Below are 24,962 nucleotides of genomic sequence, written 5' to 3'. Positions count from 1 at the left end.
CTGTCAATATTCGAAAAATATTTTACTCTCTAAAAAATAAGAAGTTATTTTCCTTAAAAAATGACTTAATTTTTCTTTGACCAATAAAATATTTTCCATCGACTTATTTTTCTGAGCGCCCCAAAAAATGAAAAATTGTGAAAAATATTTTCCTGCAAGTTATTTTACGGAATCAAATAGAGCCCAAATCTAGTTGAATTTCACATTTTAAACTTATTAAAACAAATACCACAATTAGAAAGGTACAGCTATTATACAGAGATGCAAATTTATGTATAGATACAGAAATAGTTATTTTTTATTAGATTTTAAACTACTTAAATGGAAGTCATTAGATCTAAAAATCTCTAATAACTTGCTACCTATAAAACCAGTAATTCATTATTCATGTATTATTTAATTATATTTATTATTATAATAAAAATTTGTTTTGCCAATCTAATAACTCAATACAAGAAGTTCAACGATAACAAAAATATCAACTATTCTCTTCATAAATAATGAAAATAAAGATTTATTAAATTAAAAAAAAGTTATTGAGTTAATATTTACCTTCTAAATGAAATAAAAAAAATATATTTATCTTATAAGATCATTATGTAAATAATATTTTAAGTTTATTTTGTTGCTAATTATAATATAATTCATAATTTAATTTTTATATACTCCTATTATTAGTTATAATATACTCATAACTCAACTTTTTTTTTTACTAAAATTATTTCATAATCTATTTAATTATAATTGTTTAATTTAAATTTTATATGTGATATACGAAAAACAATTCACAACTTAATTTTTTTGAATTTATCTATTATAAGCTTGACTCTATATAAAAATAAGTTTATAATCTATTAGATTTCAAAAAAATAATAATAAGAGTAATCGAACACATAATAATAATTGCATTATTAAATATAATGATTGATAATCAAATTTATAACAGTTATCTTAATTTTTAATTAAAAGTTTAATACTTGTGCTTTTTAAAATTTTATTGTAAACTTCATAAAAAAAACCATAACGAATTGTTTTAAAATATAACTTCAGAATTTATTTTCATATTAAAATTAATTATAAATTATATAAACCATATTTATAAAATTTTTAATATATATTAAGATTTTTATAAAAATAATTATCATAAAATGTTATTTATTGTGTTTAAAATAATTTTGAGTAGCTTACCATTTATATTAAAATAATTTTTTAGCTATCCACATTGACATACAATCAATAGAAATATCGTATATTAATTTAGTATTGTGCAAAAAAAAAATTAATATATGATCTTAGAAAATTTTATTGTTTTTTAGGAGAAAAATGATTTTCTAAAAATTTAAAAAAAAAAAAAAAAAGAAAAAAAAAAGAGAGATAATCTTATGACCTACTTAACAGGTTAGCATGTTCAAACGGCATACAAAGAGAGTTTCTGTATATGTACAGAATTTTAGAATTCTATATTATAGTAAAATCCCAATTAAAAATTCATTTTACATATAGAATTCATATTTTTAACGAATGCAATGGAAATGGGCCTTTGGCCCTTAGCTTTATAAATTAAAGATGTCACAAACAAAAATGAATAATAATAATAATAATAATAATAATAATAATAATAAAATATCCAAATAGCTTTTTGGTTTTTTCCTTTTAACATTTGGGGAAGAAGATTTTATGTATGCCTCTTAATGGACTAACTTTACCAGTAAACTAAAAAACAAATTATAGCTATTATTACTATGCAACAAGATTGTTAAATAAAATTTTAATTATAGATTAATTATTCCTACCAAACATACACATTATCAATTTCTTTTACTTATTTTTTTATCTAATATTTTTTTAAGTCTATTTTCACTGTTTAAAAAGAACAAATTGATAAGGAAAAGTATCACGAACAACCATCCGATATACACAAATATATTTTGAATGCTTAATATAATTTTGAACTTGATCATGCTAAAATTTAATTTTAATAGTCTTATTATTGGAGATTAAACATGGAATTTTAGTGTTATTTTCATCATATTTCTTGACTGAAAATAATTTTATTTTCAACTAAAAATATATATTCAGAATTTTATGCCATTTTCCTATAATTTTCTTCTTTCTTTTCAATATTTGCTTTAAATCGAGGGATTCCATAAGGAATTGGTCCATCACTAAATTATCATAAAAATTTTAAATTATGTCTTGTACCTCTCACATATGTAATGTGTTGTCTGTGTGAGTGTTTTTTTTTTTTTAAAAAAAAAAAAAACATAAATAAGTAATATTTTTATTTTCACAGAAGGCACTGATTCACAGCAACATGACATCCATGCTTTCACACGTCTTTGATTATTAAACGTTGGATCAATTATCATTCTAAATTTCTTCGAATATGTTAGCCCTACCCCACTTTGGGTTGTTTCCTACTTTTCGGCTTTTGGCATGTGGCCTAAATGGGCCCCACTTTGCTGGAATATCACTGATTTTGCCAACTGTAATCGATTAAATAACTTTTTGACGTGATTTGAATTAATAGAACTTGATTTTTTTTTTTTTTTTTACGTTAGTAAATCTTTTTAGTTTACATTTCATTTTAAGATTTAAACCTCAACCTTCCAGGTTAAGTTGACTTGAAAATACATTTCATTTTCCATTAATCTAATTGCTTTTTTTTCCTAAACTTTTTCATTTCATTTCACAAATCAATTTACAGCGAAAGCACTGGAAATATCCTCTTTTTTCTAAGGAAATGAATTTGATATTCAAATATTTTTATTATTTAATAATAAAAAGATTTTTTATTATCTTAATAACAGATTGATCTGAATTAAACTTGAATTTCAAATTTTATTTTAAATTGATATAAAAATTTATTTTAAACCTAATTAGATAATAAAAAAGGGAATAATTAACCATTTATCATACTTTTTTACCTTAAAATCTTTCATTGAGATAGGTGACTTTGCTCTCGGTACTGTAGGAATGAATTCCAAAATTTGAATCCTTTTAGACCATGTTTAGTTTGATGTAATCAATCATATAGTGGAATTGAGATTATATTACATGATTAATTATATTGTTTAGTTAAACTTTTTTTGGACAATTTAATGTAGTTAAGATTACATTTATAATCTTCATTACTTAAAAAAAAAAAAAATACATATATTGTCCATCACGTCAAGCAATGTAATATCAATTAAATCAAGATATCACAATAAAAACATTATTATTCAAGGCTATTTAATATTATTACCTCACCACTACAACCATCATCATCGTTCCACTACCTCAATCAATGTATCACCACCACCACCACCACTACCTTAGCCATCACTACCACCATCGCTTGATCACTCCACCACCACGACCAGACCACCGCCAACCTCAACCACCATTGATCCATCACCATCACCACCACTAATCCACGACCATCACCACCACCATGCTCCACCACACCCCTCACCACCACCTCAACTACCATTGCCACTACGCCGCCGCCGCCACCATCACCTCAACCACCGCCACCATTATCACCATCACCACCCACCTCAACCACTCCACCACCTATGTATTTAGATCTTACATTTTCACGTATGCATTTGAATATGTAAAAATAATAAGCGGTAAATCAATGTTCGTAAATTCAATCCTAATAGTCAACTCAATTAATAGTATTCAACCTATTAATAATGAGACATTTTTCTCATTTACGAAATTTCTAATCACAACAATTTTGGTTTTTGTTTTATGATTTACGAAAATTTACTGATAGTATTATATTTGGTAAAATGCCACCAGTAAGTTTAAAATGGTTTAATAAAACTCATTTGAATTTAATTAAAATAATCAAGTTTGATTTACTCTCTGTTTTAACGAAGCAATAATAAGTTGAAAATTAACATAATGAATTTTTTTATTGAATGTTGATATTGAGCTAATTACAAACAAAGCAGCATGAAAATAAAAATATTTATACAAGGGTATAAAATTTATTATTCAAATAATATTGATTATTGTTTCGAAATCCGCATGAAAATTGAAATAAATTTCTATTGTTTCAAAAAATAGATAGACTATGCTTAGAAGTGAGCAATTTGAAACTCAGTTATTTATCAAACTTGTAGTAATTGACGTCTTGCTGACATTAGTTTCATATAAAAAATTTACTTATACTGAATATAAGATTCCACAAATAAATCATAAATTATTATGTCAAACCAAATTTTATAATTTATTGTTTTCACATAAATAAAATAAAGTACGAACTTAATAATTTCAAATTTATGAAATATATATATCTTTGAAACGGTTGTTATTTATTATCTTCATTTATCAAATATGCAAAAATTATTTGAGGTGATGGTGGTGGTGGAGTGGTGTTTGAAGTGGTGGTGGCGGTGATGGTGGTAGAGTGGTGGTTGTGGTGTTTGAGGTGGTGGTAGTGGTGGAGGCGTGGTGGCGGTATGTTTGGTGGTGATTGTGTTTTAATTACTGCCACATAATTTTTTATTCACAATACTATCTTGTTTTTTTTTTAATAAATTTAATGCAGGCCTATGCCACATCAAGCCAACTAATTTTTTGATTTTATTTTTTCATATTGACACTTTATTCATTAAATTTTAAAAAAATTATTTGATAGAATCTAACGTGCTAGGAGTATATAGTTTTGAATTTCGTCATTCAATAATTGGTTAATCGACAATCATGTATAATCTGTTTAATATTTTTATTCATACAGAGAATGAGAGGTCTTAAACTTGAATCATTTTAACTAAGAATAATGGTATTCTCAAATTTTGAGATCCGTTTAAATATATATTTAAATATCGATATCAAAATCCGTTTAAAATCTCTTAATTAAATAGGTATTGCATCTGCAAATGTTAAACTATTCAAAGTCAAACTTATTAAAAAAAACATCTTTTGCTAATAAATGGGTAGGATACAAATCAAACTCATCTAATATAACGGGTAACTAATATCGGATATCCCAAGATTTATATCCATTTCCTATCCGTATCAATTGTAGAGAATAATTTTACAATTCATATACATTTCAAATTCATTTATGACAATACGTATTTTCATTAAACGGAACAGAGAAGACGTACCAAAAGAGGTGGAAGAGAAAGGCAATTTGCCTTCCTTCCTATTTTTTCTTTTAAATTCCATTTACAACTTTGTGATTCAAACTTTGGGCTAGAGAAAATTTTAAGACACATTTAACCATGTTGCCCTTTTTTTTCCGTAATATTTTCTCAATAAGTTTTTATAATAGTTTGCCCCTTCTTTATAAATCATAGCTTCGATGATGTCTAACTCGGTTCCATCCTTACCTAGTGTTCTTAAAAAAAAGGAAATAAAAGGTTAACCAATTTATTTTTTAATTAACAATACTATATTAGTAGTGATAAGTAAAAGTAAAACTCCCTTAAAAAAGTAAAGTAAAATTGAAACTGGCGCTTAACGCGTAACCGACAGAAATTATGTAAATTCAGTAAATCTATGGTGAATTAAAAACACTTGTTAAGAAAATAAAACCCAAACGGCCAAATGATGTTTTTTTATCACCGACACTTTACTTTAATTAATTTGCTGGAATTATAATTATTATGGGCGTCCATTTCCATCACCTGAAAAGTCAATTTTCCGTTTAATTATTTTTGTTTTTTTTATGACTATTACATGATTAATTCAGTAAATAAATTTATTCTTCCTTAACGGCCTCGACGTTGCACTGTTAACAGCCCACACAAACTCTCTTCCCCCGGAAATAGAAGAACCATATCGAACTCTAAGATCTAATTACTCTCTCTCTCTCTCTCATTAGTTTCCTCGTCTCGCTTCTCTGTCTCTTATTGAATAGAGTATCTATAACCAGATCTATCTCTATTCCACATCTTTGATTTAGAATCTAGCCATTTTCTCAATTAATCGAAGTTCCCAATCCAGTAAGCTTTCTTGCTCTGTTTTCTGTTGGATTATTTGGTGCTGTATTTGTGGGTTTTGCTTAAAGATTTGATTTGCTTAAAAGGCGTGTTTTTTGTTGGATCTGAATAGAATCCTATCTGGGTTTTGATTGACTTAATTAATCCTCATTCTCTTCTTATTTGAATCGGATGTGTCCATCTTGTTCTATTGTCAATTCTATTAGTTCTTGATGGGTTTTTCAATACCCATAGCAGCTTTGTTTCAGATCTGCTACTTTTGGTCTACTTAATTTGATTACTTTGCTGTCATTTTCTTGGTTAGCTTTTGCTTCAGTTCACATAGCTTATCAGTTCATGTAGTGTATCAATTCTATAACTGAAAGTTGATTTTAGATGCAATTATTTGCCCTTTATTGGATTAATACTTTTCTTTTCGTTTGGCTATCTATTCAATAGATACAAGTGTTGGTGTTTCCATATGTAAGCGTTTTATAGCTATTATTGCTTTTGTAATTGCAACACTGTATAAATTATATATTAACTAACTTATAGTCTACGGTTTCTGACTAGGAACACGGATCTAAATCAGCTTGCTGTTAAAGTATTCTTTTTATTATGTTTTCTACGCCATTGCTAATACATGGCTGCTTTTTTTTTATTTTTTGCCTAAACAGTTGAACATTAGACATCTAATTATAGACTTTTTTTTCTTGATTGCTGGTTTTGCTTTTTTTTTTTTTCCCCCACAAATAACTGTTACCTTTTTTTTGTGAACTGGTCAAAGCAGAACTGGGTTGGCTCAGATTTCAAAAATGCTTTAGTGCTTTTATTGGTAGGAATGCATTTTTTGTTTAGTGTTTATCATGATTAAGTTTGTGTTGTTTTATATGTGAAGATTCATTTCAAAGATTTCTAACATCAACTATTGGACCTTTTCATGTCTATCAGCTTAACCAATTCCAGTGGTTTTGATCTTACTGATGGTCCGTTATTTGTTTTCTTTGTCTCCGTTTAACAGTTTGATCGCTCAGTCTTCATGGTTTGTTTCTGATAAAATCCCAAGGAGATCTGTATTGCATCATTTTTCTTCGATATTGTAACCTTGAGGCTTAAGGTGTCAACTGTCAAATAAAGGGGCTTCTTTTGAAAGGTGAGATTGACATAAGATAATTATAGTGGGATGAGATTTGCATTATGACCTTATAGTGCTTAAGTGGGAGTGCAAAAATCTTTCTGAATATTTTAGAGCTAGGTAAACAATGAGGGGAAGATCCGATGGGAGCCAGAAGAAGCGATTAATAACGTCTGTCTGTGTAGTGGCAGTCTTTCTTGGATTCATATATTTTTACTATGGATCCATTTTTGGCTCTCAAAGCCGTGGAGCAGCAGCTCTAGAATATGGGAGCAAATCCTTGAGAAAACTTGGATCATCTTATTTGGGTGGGGACGATGACACTGATGGAAAACAAGATGATTCAACTAAATTTGGTCAGGAAGATGGAGAGGAGGATACTATTACAAAGAGCTTCCCGGTAGGTATCTTTGTGGCTATCTAGTTCTCCGACACCTCCTTATTACCTTTTTCCCTTTAATTTTATAGTTACCTTCCTTGTTACTTTTGCTTTACCAATTATATGATTCATTTTTCTGATCCTAATTTTTTGAAAGGTTTGTGATGATCGGCATTCAGAACTCATTCCGTGCTTAGACAGGAATCTTATATATCAAATGAGACTGAAGCTGGATCTCTCTTTGATGGAGCATTATGAACGACATTGCCCCCCTCCGGAAAGGCGGTACAATTGCTTGATTCCTCCTCCACCAGGGTACAAGGTGCATATATGCTGAAGTTGATTATTCAGAGTAGTGGTGGTCTTTTTCTTGTTGTGATTGTCTTGCCAATTTCAGATATCCATCAGCTGTTCAATTGCTATATTGTACCTTTTATCATGCAGATCCCAATTAAATGGCCAAAAAGTAGAGATGAAGTGTGGAAAGCGAACATTCCTCATACTCACCTTGCACATGAGAAATCTGATCAGAACTGGATGGTTGTGAAAGGTGAAAAGATAGTATTTCCTGGGGGAGGCACACATTTTCACTATGGAGCTGATAAGTATATTTCTTCAATTGCAAATGTAAGACTGTTGACTCTTGCTAACTTGTGCCGAGAGAGATGAGTGATCCTGATCAATTGAATTTCAAATCCTTTCCTGAATCATCTATTGATGCATATATTTTATTTCTTCACTTTTATGATTTGTTTGCTTTTATTCCTATTTTGAGGATTGCTCATTTTTGGATATGATTCTAAATGGTTGGATTTCTGGTCTGGTTGGCAGATGCTAAACTTTTCAAAAAATAATTTAAACAATGAAGGAAGGATAAGAACAGTTCTGGATGTTGGCTGTGGTGTTGCTAGCTTTGGTGCTTATCTTCTGTCATCTGATATAATTGCAATGTCTTTGGCACCTAATGATGTGCATCAAAACCAAATCCAGTTTGCCCTAGAAAGAGGAATTCCTGCATATCTTGGCGTTCTAGGAACCAAAAGGCTCCCTTACCCAAGCAGATCTTTTGAGCTTGCACACTGTTCACGTTGTAGAATAGATTGGCTCCAAAGAGATGGTATTCTTCTGCTTGAACTGGATCGGCTACTCAGACCAGGAGGCTATTTTGCCTATTCTTCTCCTGAAGCTTATGCACAGGATGAAGAAGATCTCAGGATATGGAGAGAAATGAGTGCCCTTGTGGGACGTATGTGTTGGAGAATAGCTGCAAAGAGGAACCAAACTGTCATTTGGCAAAAACCTTTAACAAATGACTGTTACATGGAAAGAGAACCTGGTATGCAACCACCTCTCTGTCGATCTGATGATGATCCAGATGCAGTTTGGGGTGTGCCAATGGAAGCTTGCATTACACCTTACTCTGATCGTGAGTTTTCTTTTCTGATTATTTCCTTTATCTGTTCTCCTTGTTCCTACTAATTAAATTTCTTCTTATTCTTTTGTCATTTAATAATGGTAAAATAGCTTATTTTGTAGTTATTAACATGGAACTTTTTTTTTATTGGTCAAGTTTGTTGTGCAGTAATAACTAGTGGATTATTTCATGAAATAAGAAACACTTGTGATTCCTCATGCCGTTGATTAGACTTTATCCTTATAGCACGAACAGAAGTGCATTAGGGCTACACAAAAATTTGATGATTATGTTGAGATGCAAGTGTTCTAGACTTGTAATGTATTGTGGCATCATTATAAATTAATCGCAATAAACAGAGTTGATAGATGCAAAATCATTGGATTCATATTCGATTCTTGAAGTGATTGATTTGTCTAGCTTCGGGTTGCATTTTTGTGTTCTGTCATTTGTATTTTTCAAAGGCGTCCTTGAATGCATTACTTTTTGTTTAAATATGTATATTCATGCATAATTTGTTGTAAGGTTATTTTTTACATTAAATGTATGGGTTCTGTACCTTTTTCAGTCTTCCTTATCTAGTTTGAAATCATTACCTAATTGTTAAATTTTATTTTTCAATCGTATGACCTTTATTTTCAACTTCTAAGTTGCCTTTATTTGGTTTGAGACCATTATCTAACTATGAAATTTTATTTTTGCTATCAGATGACCAAAGAGTTAAGGGGAGAGGTTTGGCTCCATGGCCAGCTAGATTGACTACTGCTCCTCCACGACTTTCTGATTTTGGCTATTCCAATGAAATGTTTGAGAAAGACACGGTAATACTCAAAGCATACTGAGATATATGACTAATTTTCCACTGCTGGTTGGCTGTGGTTATGCAGATACATTTTCCAATAGCAACATACAGATAAGAACTTAAGGCTTGGGTGTTGCTTTTGTTGTACAGGAAATCTGGAGACACAGAGTGGAGACTTATTGGAATCTCTTGAGTCCAAAGGTTCAATCTGACACGCTTAGGAACTTGATGGACATGAAAGCAAATTTAGGTTCATTTGCAGCTGCTCTTAAAAGCAAGGATGTTTGGGTAATGAATGTGGTCCCTGAAGATGGGCCAAACACACTGAAGGTGATATATGACAGAGGCCTGATTGGCACTGTACACAACTGGTATGGAAATTGACTTAAATTCATTTTAATAGTCTTTTTTTTTTTTTTTTTTTTTTGTTCTGTCAAATATCACCGTACTATGCTTTTCCTGGATTTTCCCAACTCCTTTAGTAGTATTAATTCCGAGTGTTTGACAGTTCTAACTTATGACCCCAAAAGACTTATGAGTGAGGTTTATTCTAAAAACCTCTTTAGGAGTCTTTTTTTTATTATTATTTTGTTTTTGAACTGAACCCTTTTTGTGAGCCAAACTTGATTAATTGCAACTGGTTCTGTTGTTTGATGATTTCCTTTCATCTCCATCTACTTTCCCGTGTCGGGGATCTTTGAAATTGAAGTTCATGGGATTTTATATGTATTTGTTGACAGGTGTGAAGCCTTTTCAACGTATCCTCGAACTTATGATTTGCTCCATGCTTGGACTGTCTTTTCTGAGATCGAGAAAAAAGGCTGTAGCGTTGAAGATTTGCTTATAGAGATGGATCGCATTCTTAGACCCAGCGGATTTATAATCATTCGCGACAAACAAGTGGTGGTAGATTTTGTAAAGAAATATTTAGTGGCTTTACACTGGGAAGCAGTTGCAACAGCTGATTCCAGTTCAGAATCAGAGCAAGATGTAGATGAAGTCGTGTTCATTGTCCAAAAGAAGTTGTGGCTAACAAGCGAAAGCCTTAGAGATGCAGAATAGGACAAACAAAGAATCTTCCTTCCATGCTCTTTCTATATCTCCAAGGGCGCCCAACTGATTAAGAAGGTTGTTTTGGGCAGTGATGCATTAAACAGTTTCATTTTGTAGCATTAAGTGATGTTCACATTAATTTTTTCCACCACCTTCCATTATAATGATTCAATTTGATAGCTATAAACTATCAGCAATTCAGCATCTATAGGCTATTCTTCCTTTTATTCTTTTTGGTATTGTTTTTAGTTGTGAGATGCAATGAAAAAGTACTTCAGCTCTTGATGAATAATTATTCGTAAGATTTGCTGCTGAAGTAGAGAAACGTTGGCTTCTAATTGGTCTAATTATTTATAAATGAATCTAGTTGCTTTTGTTGAAGTCAAATGGCTGATAGATTTATTACTGAAACCTCTCTTTCAAATGAGTTCCTCTCTTTTAGTATAGAACTGATATGCATATACTGTTTCGCACGTCAATGTTTGTAGAAGCTGTTTGCTTCATTGGAGAGTCAAGAGGGTTTCTTTATGCTCCATTGCAGGCCTTTTATTGGTAACTCTTTTTCCAGGGAAAATCATTGGAAGGTGGGCCATTTTCTTGATTCAGATGTTCTGCTAGTATCTTTCAGTGGAATATGGTATTATTCTGGCATTTAGAGATGTCTTCTTGTTGGTTAGTTTGATGGCTTATAAATAGAAAGAAAATCCCCACCCAGTAATGGCCACTAACAGACCAACCCGTTCAATGGTGGGCAGGGGCAATGACACAGCCAGGATTTAAAATTAGTGGGGGCGAAAGATAAATTGATCAAATTTATCTACGATATCCATATTCTCAAAATTGTTTTCAATTCCCATTACATAATTTATTATTTTATTTAAAATTTTTGAAAAAACATCAAGCCCCCAAGTGGTCCTTATACTCTGAATATGGAAGAGGAAGATGGGAATTGGTCATTTTGTAGCTATTGGTATTATAGATGTGGGGATGCAATTTAAGCCAACATGCCCTTTGTACTTGAATGCATCCAAAAAACCAAGCACATGCAATGCAATGTTGTTGCCATCTCCATTGTTGTCCAGTGGGCTTCTATTCCTTCCATTGCACATACAAAATCATAACAATACTCACTCACTGTGTCAGACTCTACTGGCCATGGTTCCTTAACCCCATTCAACCCAACCAACATCTATCATGTTGTTTCCTTAGGCAATAGGGCACATACGGACCCTTTGGACTTAGGGGCTTAGCCCAATCTCGGTCTCTTTCTTTGTTTTCTTGCCCAAAGAAAAATATGCTCTCTTGCAAGGCATAAGGGATTGTGTTTTATGCTGTTGGCCTATTTGCCATTGGCACTATAATATATAAATAGCACTGAAAGTTGTAAGGCTCTGACGTAAGTCTTGTGCTTTCCTAGAGAATGTTAATATTCTGTTACTTATGTTTTTTGGTACTTGTATAGCTAATAGCTAGGGCTATCTTCATGCTAAAATCATATTTACATATCTATATTAAATTTTCACTGTGGAGTTAAAGGTATTTTAGTAATCTCCATTTGAATTTCAATGTCATTGACAGAGGACTCTCATTTTATTTAATTTATCCCATTGATTTTTTTTTATTTATTTTTTTTAATTATTTAACAGATACAAAGAAGGGATTGTAGAAGCAATGTGAACCCAATTCAATCCACGTGAATACATGAGAGTTTATTGCCGGACTAAAGCTTGAACCCTTAACCACGTTAAATTTACAAGTACAAGTTTAATCATTAGTGCATGTAATATTTTGAACTAATAACTGCTTAATTGAAATAATCTCTGTTGTTGGCTGGACGGCAAGAGCAAAAAAAAAAAACAATCAATCTCTCTCACGTAGTTAACTTGGTCATATTGTCACATTACAGGTATGACAGACTAGAGCAATTGGGCAACCACAACGATATCTCCAAAACCTTGACATGGTCAATGTGCTTAATTATAATTGTTGTCTTAAAAAATTAATAATTCAAATTTATAACTCATAACTTTTCATGTTTAAAAAAAAAAATCATAAACCCAAATTTAAATTTAACTTTTTATATCTTTTAAACTAATTAGAAAGAATAGCATGTCCATTTAAAAAAAAAAAAACATCTTTATTCTGATTCGAATTTATAAAAATTGTCCAAAAATTTACATTTAAAAAAAAATATCATATCATTGAATTTATAAAACTGATATAAATTATTTTTCAAGTAGATCAACTTAGATACTTACAATCGATACTATAAATTACAACCCATTAAGTTGGAGAACTCTAAATGAAGCCAACATGATTAAGAATGATTTGGTGGGTCCATAAGGCTAGGGTTAAGACGTAAAACCCAAAAGGTTGGATGTCTAAAACGGCAAGGAGAAGGAGAAATAGATATTGTACCATAAAAATATAAGGCAAAGCACATTATTTGCATAGGCTGATAATGACGTATTAATAGACAAGTGGGATATATAATTAGGTTTTATTATGCGACATTAATGCCTATAACTCTTTTGTCTAATAAAGAATAATGGTCCCCTTTTTGCCCCCACTCATAAGGGAACTCCTATTCTACTCCACTCGTTTTGCCCTTCTTTGTGGGGTTCCTTTAGAAGCTCTCTCTGGGGTCAATTATTTTGCCTAACCACACACCATCTTTTGTTTAGAAACTACTTAGAGGTTTCATCACCATCAAACGGTTCACCTCTTCTTACTTTCTTTTTGAAAATTTTAATTTTTAATTCGAGGGTTCTTTTTATTTCAATATTAACGAGAAAGATAAGTGTGATAAGATTTAAATCTTGTTTCAACATATAATAACTGAACTTTAATTCCAAATTAGTTGGAGTCCATTATATGAATTTTTTGATTCAATTATTCGCTTTGATAAGATTAATTTATATTTGGTTATATGCTGTTATACAAATTAAAAAATACTTTATTCTTAGATACTAACAAATAAAATGAAAATACCTTTCAAAAAAAATGAAATTCATATGAAAAAAAAAAAAAGGAATTTAGCAAATTAGGGATTTAAAAGTTGGGCGTTCCTTTTCTTTTTTTTTTTTTTTTTTTTTTTTTTTTTTTTTTTGTTGCGGAGATTAAGCGTTAGGTTTAAATTATTGAGCACGTTTATTTTAATTAATTATTTCCCAAACTTGATTGCCTCTTTTCCCATTTCTTCATTTTCCTTTTATTTATTTCCAACTTCTGCTTTTGCTTGATTTTATTCAGGGATTTGGTGAGTTTCAAGATGATATATAAGGAATATTTGGTGTGTATCCATTATTTACACATACCAAGCTTCATTTAAAATAAATTATTATTATTTTATTTATTTTATTTCAATTTGAGTTCAATGTCTTTACTGAATTTATTTGGTTTAAATGAATGTTTCTTATAATGAATAAAACTTGTTTAAGTTTGAACGCATTTATAAAAAAATTACCATTTATTAATTTTTTTTAAGGAAAGTTATCAATTTTTTATTCCTTTATCGGATTGATTTTAATATATAAATGTACCGATACACTTAAGTGTAAGGAAATATTCTGTTACCATACTATATTGTTTTGATAAAAAACACAGCATCAAGCTAGAAGAACACGAAGAAAGTTAATCTAGTCAAAACCTTCCGGATCCATAAAACTACAATGGCATCACTTTCCAAAACACCAGCTACTTCCACTGGAGGAACACTCAAGCTCCGAAGTGTATATATATGAAGCCTGTTCCTTAACCCAAAAGCTGAGTCAGCTTTAGTCTATCAGCCATGAGAGACAGAGAAAGTTTAACCTGCTGCTAGCTAGTTCCTAGTCACAGCAACTCATAAATAGCATTCAGAATCAGCTTTCCTGCATCGCGTACAGGCCTTTTATTCCTGCCTAGAATCACCTCTACAACCACTACTACAGGTTCCACCTCAACTAACACCCATATGACTTTTGGGTCGGCTTGTTACAGGTTATGCATGCATTCTCCAGTGTCACGTGACACTCACAGCCCCTGCGAACTGAGAAGCAATCAAGAAGAGGCAGTGAGCTGAGATGGCACGTGTCAATCATGCCCGTCGTGTCTCAGGCGGATATAAAGGCCTTTGATTATTAATTAATTAATAATAATAATAATAATAATAATAATAAAGCCATCGCTGTTTACGCAATTATGCTTTGCCAGTTTTTCTCTAAAATGGTCCAGCTCATCGCCCATTCCTGATGGCATTTCTGCAATTCGCCATCCGTTTCTTATCCAAATGGGCAATTGCAATATTTTCTTTATCTTCATTTTCACGCCATTTTATTGTTTCAATTTCAATTTTTCGAAGTTCTTGAACAAAAGTCAAAAAAGTAATCCGCGGCGGTTGTTGCGTTCTTCTCGTAACTTTGGTATTTTTCTTCCCTTTCATGTGTATGCATATATACTTATTGTTGAGACGAATTTGTAGTGTGACACTTCAATACATATAGTAAATTTTCTATGCTATAAGAATATATGATGTGATTCAAGTCCCATAGGAGATCGCATGAACCATTAAAATCAAAAGTGCTTATGTATTTATTAATTATTAATTAATATAGTTACCAATAAATAAATGATTAGTATAGCTAATAGATGGATGTAAAATGAATATTTTAACACTCGTTTAATGACACAAATGCTATTCTAATAACATATTCATTTATAAATTATTAATAAATTAAAATTTATTAAAGACATTTATAATCCATTTAATTACCTCAGACAATGCTTATATAGTTTTACATTTAAAATATAAATTCAAATTTATAAATTTATACAAACGGAATTAAATAAAAAATAATAATAAAAATTTGACATTTAAAATCAATATTTTTATTCAAATAGGAATATAATTGAATAACATTAATTATTCAAAAAAACATAATAACATAAAAGATAATGATAAATATTTGACATTTAAAACTAAGGTTTTTATTCATATAGGAATATAATTGAATAATATTAATTATTCAAATAACATATAAATACAGTGCAAAATTTCATTATAAAATTTTAAATAGAAACATTTTAAATAAAAATATAATTGGATAACATTAATTATTTAAATAACATATAAATATGTAAAATTTCATTATAAAATTACAGTAATAATCATACTCTCGAAAAACTCAGACTTTACGAAGAATTTAATAAAACATTTCTATTTCATTTATGAATTGAACAATATGAAAATAATGTATTAGAAGAAAGGTTTGGAAAGTAAATTAAATAAAAAAAATACAAAAATACAAAAAGTTAAAACAGAAGAGAAAATAAAACTGTATTTTATCAAAAGAAACATCTCGCGAGAACTCCGTTTCAGTTTCCTGATGTCATAGCGAGCTAGAGAGAGACAGACGCGCTTTCTCAAGTCATTAAGATAGAGAGAGAAAGAAAAAGGGAAAAAAAAAAAAAACAAAAAAGAAAAAACGCACAGTAACAGCAAAACACAAAAAGTCTTCGATTCATTAGAAAGAAAGGAAATAAAAAAAAAAAAAAAAAAAAAGAAGCCAAAGCTAAAACAAAGCAAAAGGAAGAAAGAGCTTCACTTTCAACGCAACCAAATGCCTCGTCGAAAATCATGAAGACAAAGTGCTTTTCCCCACAGTTCCTTCTCTACCGAGAATTGCGGGCCGTCCGGTTCTTCTCTTTCCTCTCTCTTTAGCAATCGCACAATTCACACTCTAAATCGAACTCTCTAGAATTTTCTGATTCGGCTTCTTCAAGGTCGTCGACCATATCCAGTTAGTACTCTTAGTTGCTTCAGTGAATTGTTTTTCTTTTTTTTTTTTTTTTCTTTTGGAATTTGGATGATGCGTGTTGTTTTATTTATTTATTTAGTTTTCTTTAAGTTAATTTTGGTTAATCTTTGTTTTTGAGCTTGCGGATTTGAATTACCGGTTGGTTGGTGAGAAAATGTAGAACGGAAGTAAGGGAATTTGGTGGTTTTTGGTGGTTTCAACTTTGAACTGTTGAAGTGTTTCTTTGTTGGATAATTTTGGATTTGATTTTTTTGGGATTTTGAGGATTTGTTTGGTTTCGAGGTTTCAGTTTTGACTTTCTGCTTGGTTGTTGAGAAAATGCAGGAAAAAAGCTGAAAAGTTAAGTATCGAAGTTTTTTTTTCTTTTTAATTTTTTTGGAAAAAAGAAACCAGGATGTTATGGATTTGTCTGTGTTTGCAATTGTAATTGTTTTGATGTTCTCCTCTTTTTTAGTTAATGGAAATGTACGCTTGTATTTTTCTCGACAAGTGTTGCCTTTCTCTTTTCTTTTCAATTTTTGGATTTTGAAGTTTTCAGTTTTACTCTATATTTGGTTCATGAAATAACGTGGGCAAAATTAAGGGAATTTAGAATCCAGTTGATGTGTCTTGTGTTGATTGATCATTATTTCTTTATTTCTTTATTTATTTATTTTGTATTTTTTTTAATCTGTTCGAAGTGGCGAATCTTTAGTCGTGCTCTTCTGTTCAACGGGGAAAAGAATTTAGGGAGCTGGATACTCTAGATCCTCAGTTTGGTTAATATTGCTGAATTAGGGAGACCTTGAGCTACATACTCTAGATCACCGAGGATGTTCAGTTTGGTTAATATCACTGAATTAGATTTTTCAAAATAATAATATTGTTATCTGGAGATATGCAAAAATGTCGTCTCAAGATATGTGGATTACTAATTAATTTTTTAATGCTGTTCTGGTGCTTTTATTTTTTTGGTCTTATCTGTTTTATGGTGCGGGTCCTGTGAATGAGGAATTTTATAAACTCGTGTTAACTGTTGAAGACTGAATTAGGTAAATTTGATTGAAGTGTCACAGTTCTGTAAGATTGGAATATTTAAAACTAGGCAATTGAGAAATTTTACCTTTCAAATGTGGAAGTACCTAGAGAAAAAGAATCCAGAAACTGCACTTTGCAATCAAGGTTCTTTTTGGCTGTCAAATGAACCATAGTTTTATGTAATTATTTTCCGTGCGCCAAAGCAGTGCATTTGCTTTCATCTTTTGCATCAATGTTGGCTAGAGTTTACTGATGATGCAGTGATGCACCATTCTAAGATAATTGAATGTTGTTTCTATCTTTCAAATACACAGGAAATGCTCAAAGTTTACACAACATATATATCTGCTTGACCTCATCTGTGAATGACATTCTTAATTGAAAAGTATACTCTTGTTCAAATGTATATTTAAAAGTACAGTTTCCCCCTCTTAAAGGAAAGGTGAGGTATTTAACAGTTGAAGCACATGGAGTCTGCAAGGTGTTGGTTTAACAAATTGAAGTCAAAAGATAAGTTGAAGTCTGACAAGAAAAAGGAAACCATGGGCAACGGGAAGGAGGGGTCAAAAGCCCCTACAAGTGAAGAAGCACCATCTAATGTAACCAAGCAGCGGGTTGCTGCTGCAAAGCAGTATATTGAAAACCATTACAAAAAGCAGATGAAAGACCTGCAAGAGAGGAAGGAACGGTATTGGTTTAATGCTTCCTTTCATAGAAAAGCTGTTTTAGTAAAGTTAGTTACACATGTTCAGATTCTAATTCGGTCTTCTGACTTGTCTGTCCCAAAGTTGCTACTGTGCTTAATTGTTGCTAGTCTCTATGATCACTTTCCTGTTTTCTCTTGAATGCAATTACATAGATTTCCTGACACTCGACCAATGGACTTTGTTGATGGGTCCTCACTAATAATGGTGATATGTGAAGAGAAGCTTATTGTTTTCTGTTTTGACTCTATTTCCTTTGGTGCCCCTTGGTAGCTTATAATGCTGATCTAGGAAGGTGGCTGTTTGTGTGTGTGTATCGGGTTGATATAGAGTCTGGATGAGGATGAACAGGCTAAGTAAATGTAATTAGATAAATGCCTTTCTGGTGCCTTTAATGGTTATATTTTTTACTTCCATGTTCCTGAAAGATTGGAGCTAAGGTTCAATTCATTATCTATCTTGTGGGAGGGTTGATAACTGTTTAGTGTTATCTAATGACTTTAATGCCTATAAATTTTAAAATATCAGGGTGTTATATGCAACTTCATGTATATTTTCAACAATAAAATATCAGAAAAGGGAAATGATTTTGGTAAAAATGCTTATTGCCACCACAAGTCTCAAGATTTATAAAATCACATGTTTTGCTCCTTAATAAAAAATAGATGGTAATACCTTTCTATTTATTTTTCCTGGTTAAACATGTACTTGTTGAAATAGCAAATTAATATCGAGTCATTTGGGGAAAGCAGCCAATTGTAATATACTTTCAAATTGGTTATTCTGTATATATGTTTTTGTTTGTCTATTGTTTAAAAATGATTTGGCAACAATATATTAAATTAATTGGCCTGAAAGATCTGGTATATACTAGAAATATGTTGATCAAATGACTATGCATGAGCTGTGCCACCCTGCAAAATACAATCATCAACCTTCAACTTTTATTTAATCAATAAAATCTTTTTGGATTTAATCTATAGTTTATGTTGGATTATGTCAAAACAGCCTCGTTGCTGATTTTCTGTCTTATAGCTAATTAATTTTCAAAAACGTTTGGGTGCAATTTTGGTACGACGCTGGGAATTAATCAATGAAGAATGCATTTAGATATAGGAGCCTCAGCCTATATCTAAATAGAATATTTCATTGTTGTCTGAGATGGTTTCGCTAATATGATTTTTGAATTTGAGATTTTAGCGTGTTGTGATTATAGTTGTGTCGGTACTTTGTGATTTCTTGTAGACGTAATATACTGGAGAAGAAGTTGGCTGATGCTGAGGTGTCTGAGGAAGAGCAAAATAACCTATTGAAGTATTTAGAGAAGAAGGAAACAGAATACATGCGCCTTCAGAGGCATAAAATGGGTTCTGATGATTTTGAGCCCTTGACAATGATAGGCAAGGGTGCATTTGGGGAGGTATTATTTATTTGCCTTCGCTTTATACCGTTTTAATTTTATTATTACACACTGTATAGTCAGACTTGTTTCAATTTTCGCTTGCTGAGTCTCAGGAAAAAAAAAAATCTTAAAAAGGAATGCATGTTCCCTCGAAAAGAAAACATATTACACATGTTTGCAAAGTGGTTCCAAAGCAACTTTTTCTTATTTTAAGCCTTTTTTAATTTTGCATTTATGTGATCTGGCTCTTTCTGCAGGGTTCTTTTGATGTATTGCAACTCATGAAAGCTTGTAAAACTTGTGTTAATTATATAATGCTTTTGGTATTGTGTATGGGAACTGAATGCTTCTTTGAAAGCAAGGATTATATGTTATTTGGCTACACTTGCACATTCTCGTGCACACTGTCTGATAGATGAAGATTTCATGTTATGTTTTTCTGTTAGTAACTTTATTTGTGCATGAGTTGGAAGCCTTTTCTATATTGATTTTGTTCAGAGCTTTGGATTGCATTGGTTTGCTAGTTAATGATATATCTAAGTATGTTGGCCACATAAATGATTCATTGATTGAAAATTAGTTTTGCTGCTGATTGGAGATCTGTCACCAACTTAGTCAATTTTTTTTCTTCTCTGACTTCTCTCTCATTCCCCATGAGATTGCAGGTCAGAATCTGCAGGGAAAAATCAACCGGTCATGTATATGCTATGAAGAAGCTTAAGAAATCAGAGATGCTTCGCAGAGGCCAGGTCTATAATTTATTAGGCCTCCTAGAGAATGTTATTTGGCATTTTGTTTATTGTGCTCATTTCTAGTTGGATTTTAAATGTTTAGGTTGAACATGTGAAAGCGGAAAGGAATCTACTTGCAGAGGTTGATAGCAATTGCATTGTAAAACTCTATTGTTCCTTCCAAGATGAAGAGTATCTATATCTCATCATGGAATACCTACCCGGTGGAGATATGATGACTTTACTCATGCGCAAAGATACACTAACTGAAGATGAGGCAAGGTTTTATGTTGGAGAAACTGTCCTGGCTATTGAGTCAATCCACAAACATAATTATATTCATAGGTAAATCAATATTTTTACTTGAACCCTTGATTGTTCTTCCATGTAGTTTACATCACATGGCCTAACAATTTCAGTGCTTTATTGCAGAGATATCAAGCCTGATAACTTGCTACTTGATAGAAATGGTCACATGAAATTATCAGATTTTGGGTTATGCAAGCCATTAGATTGCAGTAATCTCCAGGAAAAGGATTTTTCTATTGGAAACAACCTCAGTGGAACTCTTCAGAGTGATGGACGCCCTGCAGCACCAAAGCGCACACAACAAGAGCAATTGCAGCATTGGCAGAGAAATAGGAGGATGCTTGTAAGTTTTATCCTATCCTATAATGCAATGGTTCTTTCTTTTGTAGTAATAACATTATTAATAAACCAGTATCTCTTCATCATGTTTTTCTTCTTTTCAATTATCTAGTGCATGTTTATCTTAAAAAAACTTCCAAACTAAAGGTTTCCAGTTCTTCATAATCCAAAATAAAAAAAAGCTTTACTCCATGAAATTTATAGAAATTAACACTTTGGTCCTTTATAGGCTAAGTATGTCAAAAAATGTAGGCTTGGAAAAAGGGGACTTTTTTTTGGGCTATAAAGGAGTGAGGTGTTGAAGTTTAAAACTCGTGGACCAAAATGTTTGAGTTTGAAAAGGCGAAGAACAAATGGTATTAGACAGAACCTCAAGTTGGCTTGTGTAATTATCTTTTTCTCTTTCTATGTCTTTTTTTTTTTTTTTCTTTTGGTATTGTTATATACCGGGGAGCTGTTATTGATTTTAAATCAATAGTTTACAGGCATTAATTGCCTTTAAAAAAATTGTAGGAAGACATCAATATATTCATTCCTATCTTTAACTTAAATGACCTATGGGAACAGCACTGGTTTTTTAAGCTTGAAAAAAATGTTATTGTTACAGGCTTATTCTACTGTTGGGACACCTGACTATATTGCTCCAGAGGTTTTGCTGAAGAAAGGATATGGAATGGAATGTGATTGGTAGGTATACTGAATTACCCTTTTAAATTAATCCTGTATCTTCTCTGAGATAAATGGAATGATATATTGTCAATATCTCCAGGTGGTCTCTCGGGGCGATCATGTATGAAATGCTTGTCGGATACCCACCCTTTTACTCAGATGAACCTATGTCAACTTGTAGGAAGGTAAGCTTGGGTTAATACTTCGATTTTAATATGCCCAAAATAGGTAAAAACGAGCATTTACTCATTTCATACCTACAAAAGTGAGTCCTCCGAGCATGCTTTCTTTCTCTATTTTTCATATAAAATGGTTTGTTTACTGATACAAAACAATGATGCTCTTAAGAATTATTTTGTGGTGATTTTCTCAAGACTTAGTTGTTTTTATGTTTTGATTCATTTCTTCTATTTCTTTTATTCAATGTTGTCAATCATTGAATATTGTTCTTCTATTGTCATGCAGATAGTTAACTGGAGAACTCATTTAAAATTTCCAGAAGAAGCAAAGCTATCTCCAGAAGCTAAAGATCTCATCAGTAAACTCTTATGTAATGTTGACCAAAGGCTTGGCACAAAAGGCGCAGATGAAATAAAGGTGTAGTTTGATTTGTTCTCTTCAAAACTCTTTAGTAAAATGTCAAAATGGAATTTAGATTGATAGTTTAACTGGTATACTATGTTATTTTCAGGCTCACCCATGGTTTAAAGGTACAGAATGGGATAAACTTTATCAAATGAAAGCCGCATTTATTCCTGAGGTTAATGATGAGTTGGACACTCAAAACTTTGAGAAGTTTGAAGAGGTGGATTAACATTTTTTATATAAGCTTGGTCAATGCTTGTCTACTTGCATTCATTTGCTCGCCTTTCTATCCAATCACACAATTCCTTTTGTAGGGTGACAATCAAATTCAGACGTCAGCAAAAGCTGGTCCATGGAGAAAGGTTGGTAGATAAAGATTTCAATGCATGCATTCTAACCTTAAGGAATTGCTGTTATTCATTCATTCTGTGGTAAAGGATCTGCATTTTTCTCTTAAAAGTACTAATGCTGCGTGGTCAGCAGAAGTTGATCAGAATTAGAATCATTGTTTCAATAGATTTCTCTTATCGTCTCTTTATGTTCTTTTTGCTCTTTATTAGTTTATACATGCCGTCCCTGCATGGGGTCAAAATGTAGTTTCTTTCTAGATACGATTACTAGTAATTTAGATATGCACAATTTCTTGTCTCACAAAATAGCCAAGTCATTTGAATTTTGAAATATAAGAATCTGGAAGGGTTAAGAGCTCCATATGTCAATACAAAGTCTTTCTCATCTTTGTTTTCATCAATTGTATTTGCATATTATTGTATGCTCCTTTTCTAAGAAAAAAGGTGACTCATGCGAATTTGCTTTTTATTTCTTTATTCAACATTAACGCATTGTTGTTTGGCTATTTGATGGTGAAAGTAAAAACCTATTCACTCCCTTTTAGTTAACTTTTAATGATGGATTTTGTATATAGTTTATCCTGTCTTGATGTTGGCTCATTGTTCCGCTGTTTTTTCTTCTCTGCAGATGCTCTCATCTAAGGATATTAATTTCGTTGGTTATACATACAAGAACTTCGAAATTGTAAATGATAATCAGTTACCTGGGATTGGTACTTACTCTCTGCTGAACATATGCATACAAATGCACTCTCCTTTTTGAGTCTTGTCTTAGTAGTGTGTCAACATTTTCCAAAATACGAAGTAGTGCTATATTACAATTGCTACAGATCAGTTGAGCCTATTGTTTTTGTAGCATGCTATATCTGGATGAACTTGGGCTTTTACTGTCTGGTTTAGACTGGGATGCTTGTCTTGTTTCTTGGCTCAATTAAGTAGCTGCTTACATCATCTTGATTGTGTTAATATTTGTATTGTAATTCATTTTTGTTATTAAAAACAATGTCCTCTAATAATTGGATCCAATCCATGCTCACTCCTCTTACCAAATATTTGTAGGTTTAAATGTTTTTCTTTCTAATCATTATAAAAAATATTTGCAAGTGTTAACTCTTCCACATTTATCTGTGATTTTCATATATATCTGCTTATTGGTATTTTTTGTGTTACTATGCACAGCTGAACTAAAAAAGAAAAGCACAAAACCTAAGAGGCCCTCTATCAAGTCCCTTTTTGGTAAGTTATTATTATTATTATTATTATTATTATTATTATTGTCATTTTCTTTTTCTAACCATTGAGAATGTCTTTTATTTGTTGGATGATTTCAGGTAGCTTTCTTTTAAATTGCAATTTGCAAATGAGAAGTCCTTAATCATGAAAATTCATGTTCTTTGCGTCATAAAAGTTTTAGTTTTGTCCATCTTCACTGCAATTTAACTTTAAAAGAGCACAATTGCAGACCATCGAATATAGCTTTTCAGTGGCCTGTTGAGTGTTATCTTACTAATGCGGTTCATATGTCGCAGAAGATGAGTCAGCTGAAGCTAATCAACCTGTGCAAGGGAGCTTTCTAGGTCTCCTGCCTCCTAAAATAGATGAAGTTCCTGAGCTGCCAAACAAATCGAAATGATCCAGGCTAGTCTCTATATGCCATTAGATGGTCATGCACTCACAGATGTTTGATTGAAGGTCAACTGAGGAAGATCGTGTTTACTAATGCGTAGGGCTTTTTGGTTCGCTGATTCCTGCAGATATGTTACCGGAATGAAAGTTTCAGGGGGCAAAGGCTCCGAGGACGAGCGGTTTGAGATGCTAATTCGCTGTTGGCTTAGTTTAACGTTCTTTATCTTTGTAAAATAATTTCATGGTAAATATTCTTTTGAAAAAATGTTATGTCATTTGATTTACCCTCATCTGTCAAGAGTGAGAAATTCCTTGCAGAAGTTGTATTATGGTTTTTCATGTAATTATTAACATTTCGGTATTGGGTTGATTATAGATTGTACCGTTACACATGTAATTATTAAGATCTTGAAACTCTATTTCCTGGAGAATTCATTCATCCTCCGGCTTAAGATCAGTATGAATTGCCGGATTTAATTTGTTTAACTGAATCTCAGTGTGCATATCATAAATAATAAAAATATAGAGGTTATATTCAAAAAAACAATTATTGATGAATTTTCTACTCAATTGCCTTGCGAACCAATAAATGAATATTATGATTTTGGTTGTTTCCAGGAAATAACTGCCCTTCGAAAAATTAGCTAAAATGTATATTTTAAATATTTATTATTAAATATAAAAAAAATGCATGAAAATAATAAATTATAGTGGTTAACCAATGA

The 24,962-nt window shown here is 31.5% G+C and overlaps 2 protein-coding genes across 9 annotated transcripts; both read left to right on the top strand.

The window, feature by feature from the left end:
* The first annotated feature begins 5,719 nt into the window (after positions 1-5,719).
* Positions 5,720-10,915, top strand: LOC105632147 (putative methyltransferase PMT3). 2 transcript variants are annotated; one of them, XM_012214462.4, is made up of 9 exons: positions 5,720-5,948; positions 6,946-7,077; positions 7,174-7,459; positions 7,596-7,760; positions 7,883-8,065; positions 8,270-8,864; positions 9,561-9,673; positions 9,805-10,025; positions 10,395-10,915. In XM_012214462.4, exons 3-9 carry the CDS (start codon positions 7,187-7,189, stop codon positions 10,714-10,716), a joined length of 1,872 nt encoding a protein of 623 aa, XP_012069852.1. In that variant the 5' UTR covers positions 5,720-5,948; positions 6,946-7,077; positions 7,174-7,186; the 3' UTR covers positions 10,717-10,915. The 2 variants fall into 2 exon arrangements, with proteins under 2 accessions (XP_012069852.1, XP_012069851.1); XM_012214461.4 differs by having other exon boundaries at positions 6,946-7,459.
* Positions 10,916-16,224: 5,309 nt separating this feature from the next.
* Positions 16,225-24,723, top strand: LOC105632148 (uncharacterized). 7 transcript variants are annotated; one of them, XM_012214465.4, is made up of 15 exons: positions 16,226-16,487; positions 17,960-18,210; positions 19,472-19,646; positions 20,294-20,377; positions 20,463-20,704; positions 20,792-21,011; positions 21,615-21,694; positions 21,777-21,861; positions 22,142-22,273; positions 22,368-22,481; positions 22,576-22,623; positions 23,240-23,324; positions 23,791-23,847; positions 24,141-24,249; positions 24,366-24,723. In XM_012214465.4, the coding sequence occupies exons 2-14, from the start codon at positions 17,990-17,992 to the stop codon at positions 24,242-24,244; spliced, it is 1,647 nt and encodes a 548-aa protein (XP_012069855.1). In that variant the 5' UTR covers positions 16,226-16,487; positions 17,960-17,989; the 3' UTR covers positions 24,245-24,249; positions 24,366-24,723. The 7 variants fall into 7 exon arrangements, with proteins under 7 accessions (XP_089580041.1, XP_012069855.1, XP_020534152.1 ...); XM_089723915.1 differs by lacking the exons at positions 24,141-24,249; positions 24,366-24,723 and adding an exon at positions 23,943-24,118 and having other exon boundaries at positions 16,225-16,487; XM_020678493.3 differs by having other exon boundaries at positions 16,226-16,470; positions 24,141-24,723.
* Positions 24,724-24,962: the final 239 nt, after the last annotated feature.

Source organism: Jatropha curcas, chromosome 7 (genome assembly GCF_041381405.1).
Source record: "Jatropha curcas cultivar XTBG-Jc1 chromosome 7, XTBG_Jcur_1.0, whole genome shotgun sequence".
Classification (NCBI taxonomy): Eukaryota; Viridiplantae; Streptophyta; class Magnoliopsida; order Malpighiales; family Euphorbiaceae; genus Jatropha; species Jatropha curcas.
This window is presented reverse-complemented; position numbering and strand designations above follow the sequence as displayed.

Excerpts from the sequence above, each read along its gene's own strand:
- LOC105632147 (XM_012214462.4), top strand. The coding sequence starts at position 7,187 with ATGAGGGGAAGATCCGATGGGAGCCAGAAGAAGCGATTAATAACGTCT. Across the intron at positions 7,761-7,882 it reads CTCCTCCACCAGGGTACAAG|ATCCCAATTAAATGGCCAAA; the intron begins GTGCATATATGC and ends TTTATCATGCAG. Across the intron at positions 8,066-8,269 it reads ATATTTCTTCAATTGCAAAT|ATGCTAAACTTTTCAAAAAA; the intron begins GTAAGACTGTTG and ends TCTGGTTGGCAG.
- LOC105632148 (XM_020678493.3), top strand. The coding sequence starts at position 17,990 with ATGGAGTCTGCAAGGTGTTGGTTTAACAAATTGAAGTCAAAAGATAAG. Across the intron at positions 21,862-22,141 it reads CTATGTCAACTTGTAGGAAG|ATAGTTAACTGGAGAACTCA; the intron begins GTAAGCTTGGGT and ends ATTGTCATGCAG. Across the intron at positions 22,624-23,239 it reads AAGCTGGTCCATGGAGAAAG|ATGCTCTCATCTAAGGATAT; the intron begins GTTGGTAGATAA and ends TCTTCTCTGCAG.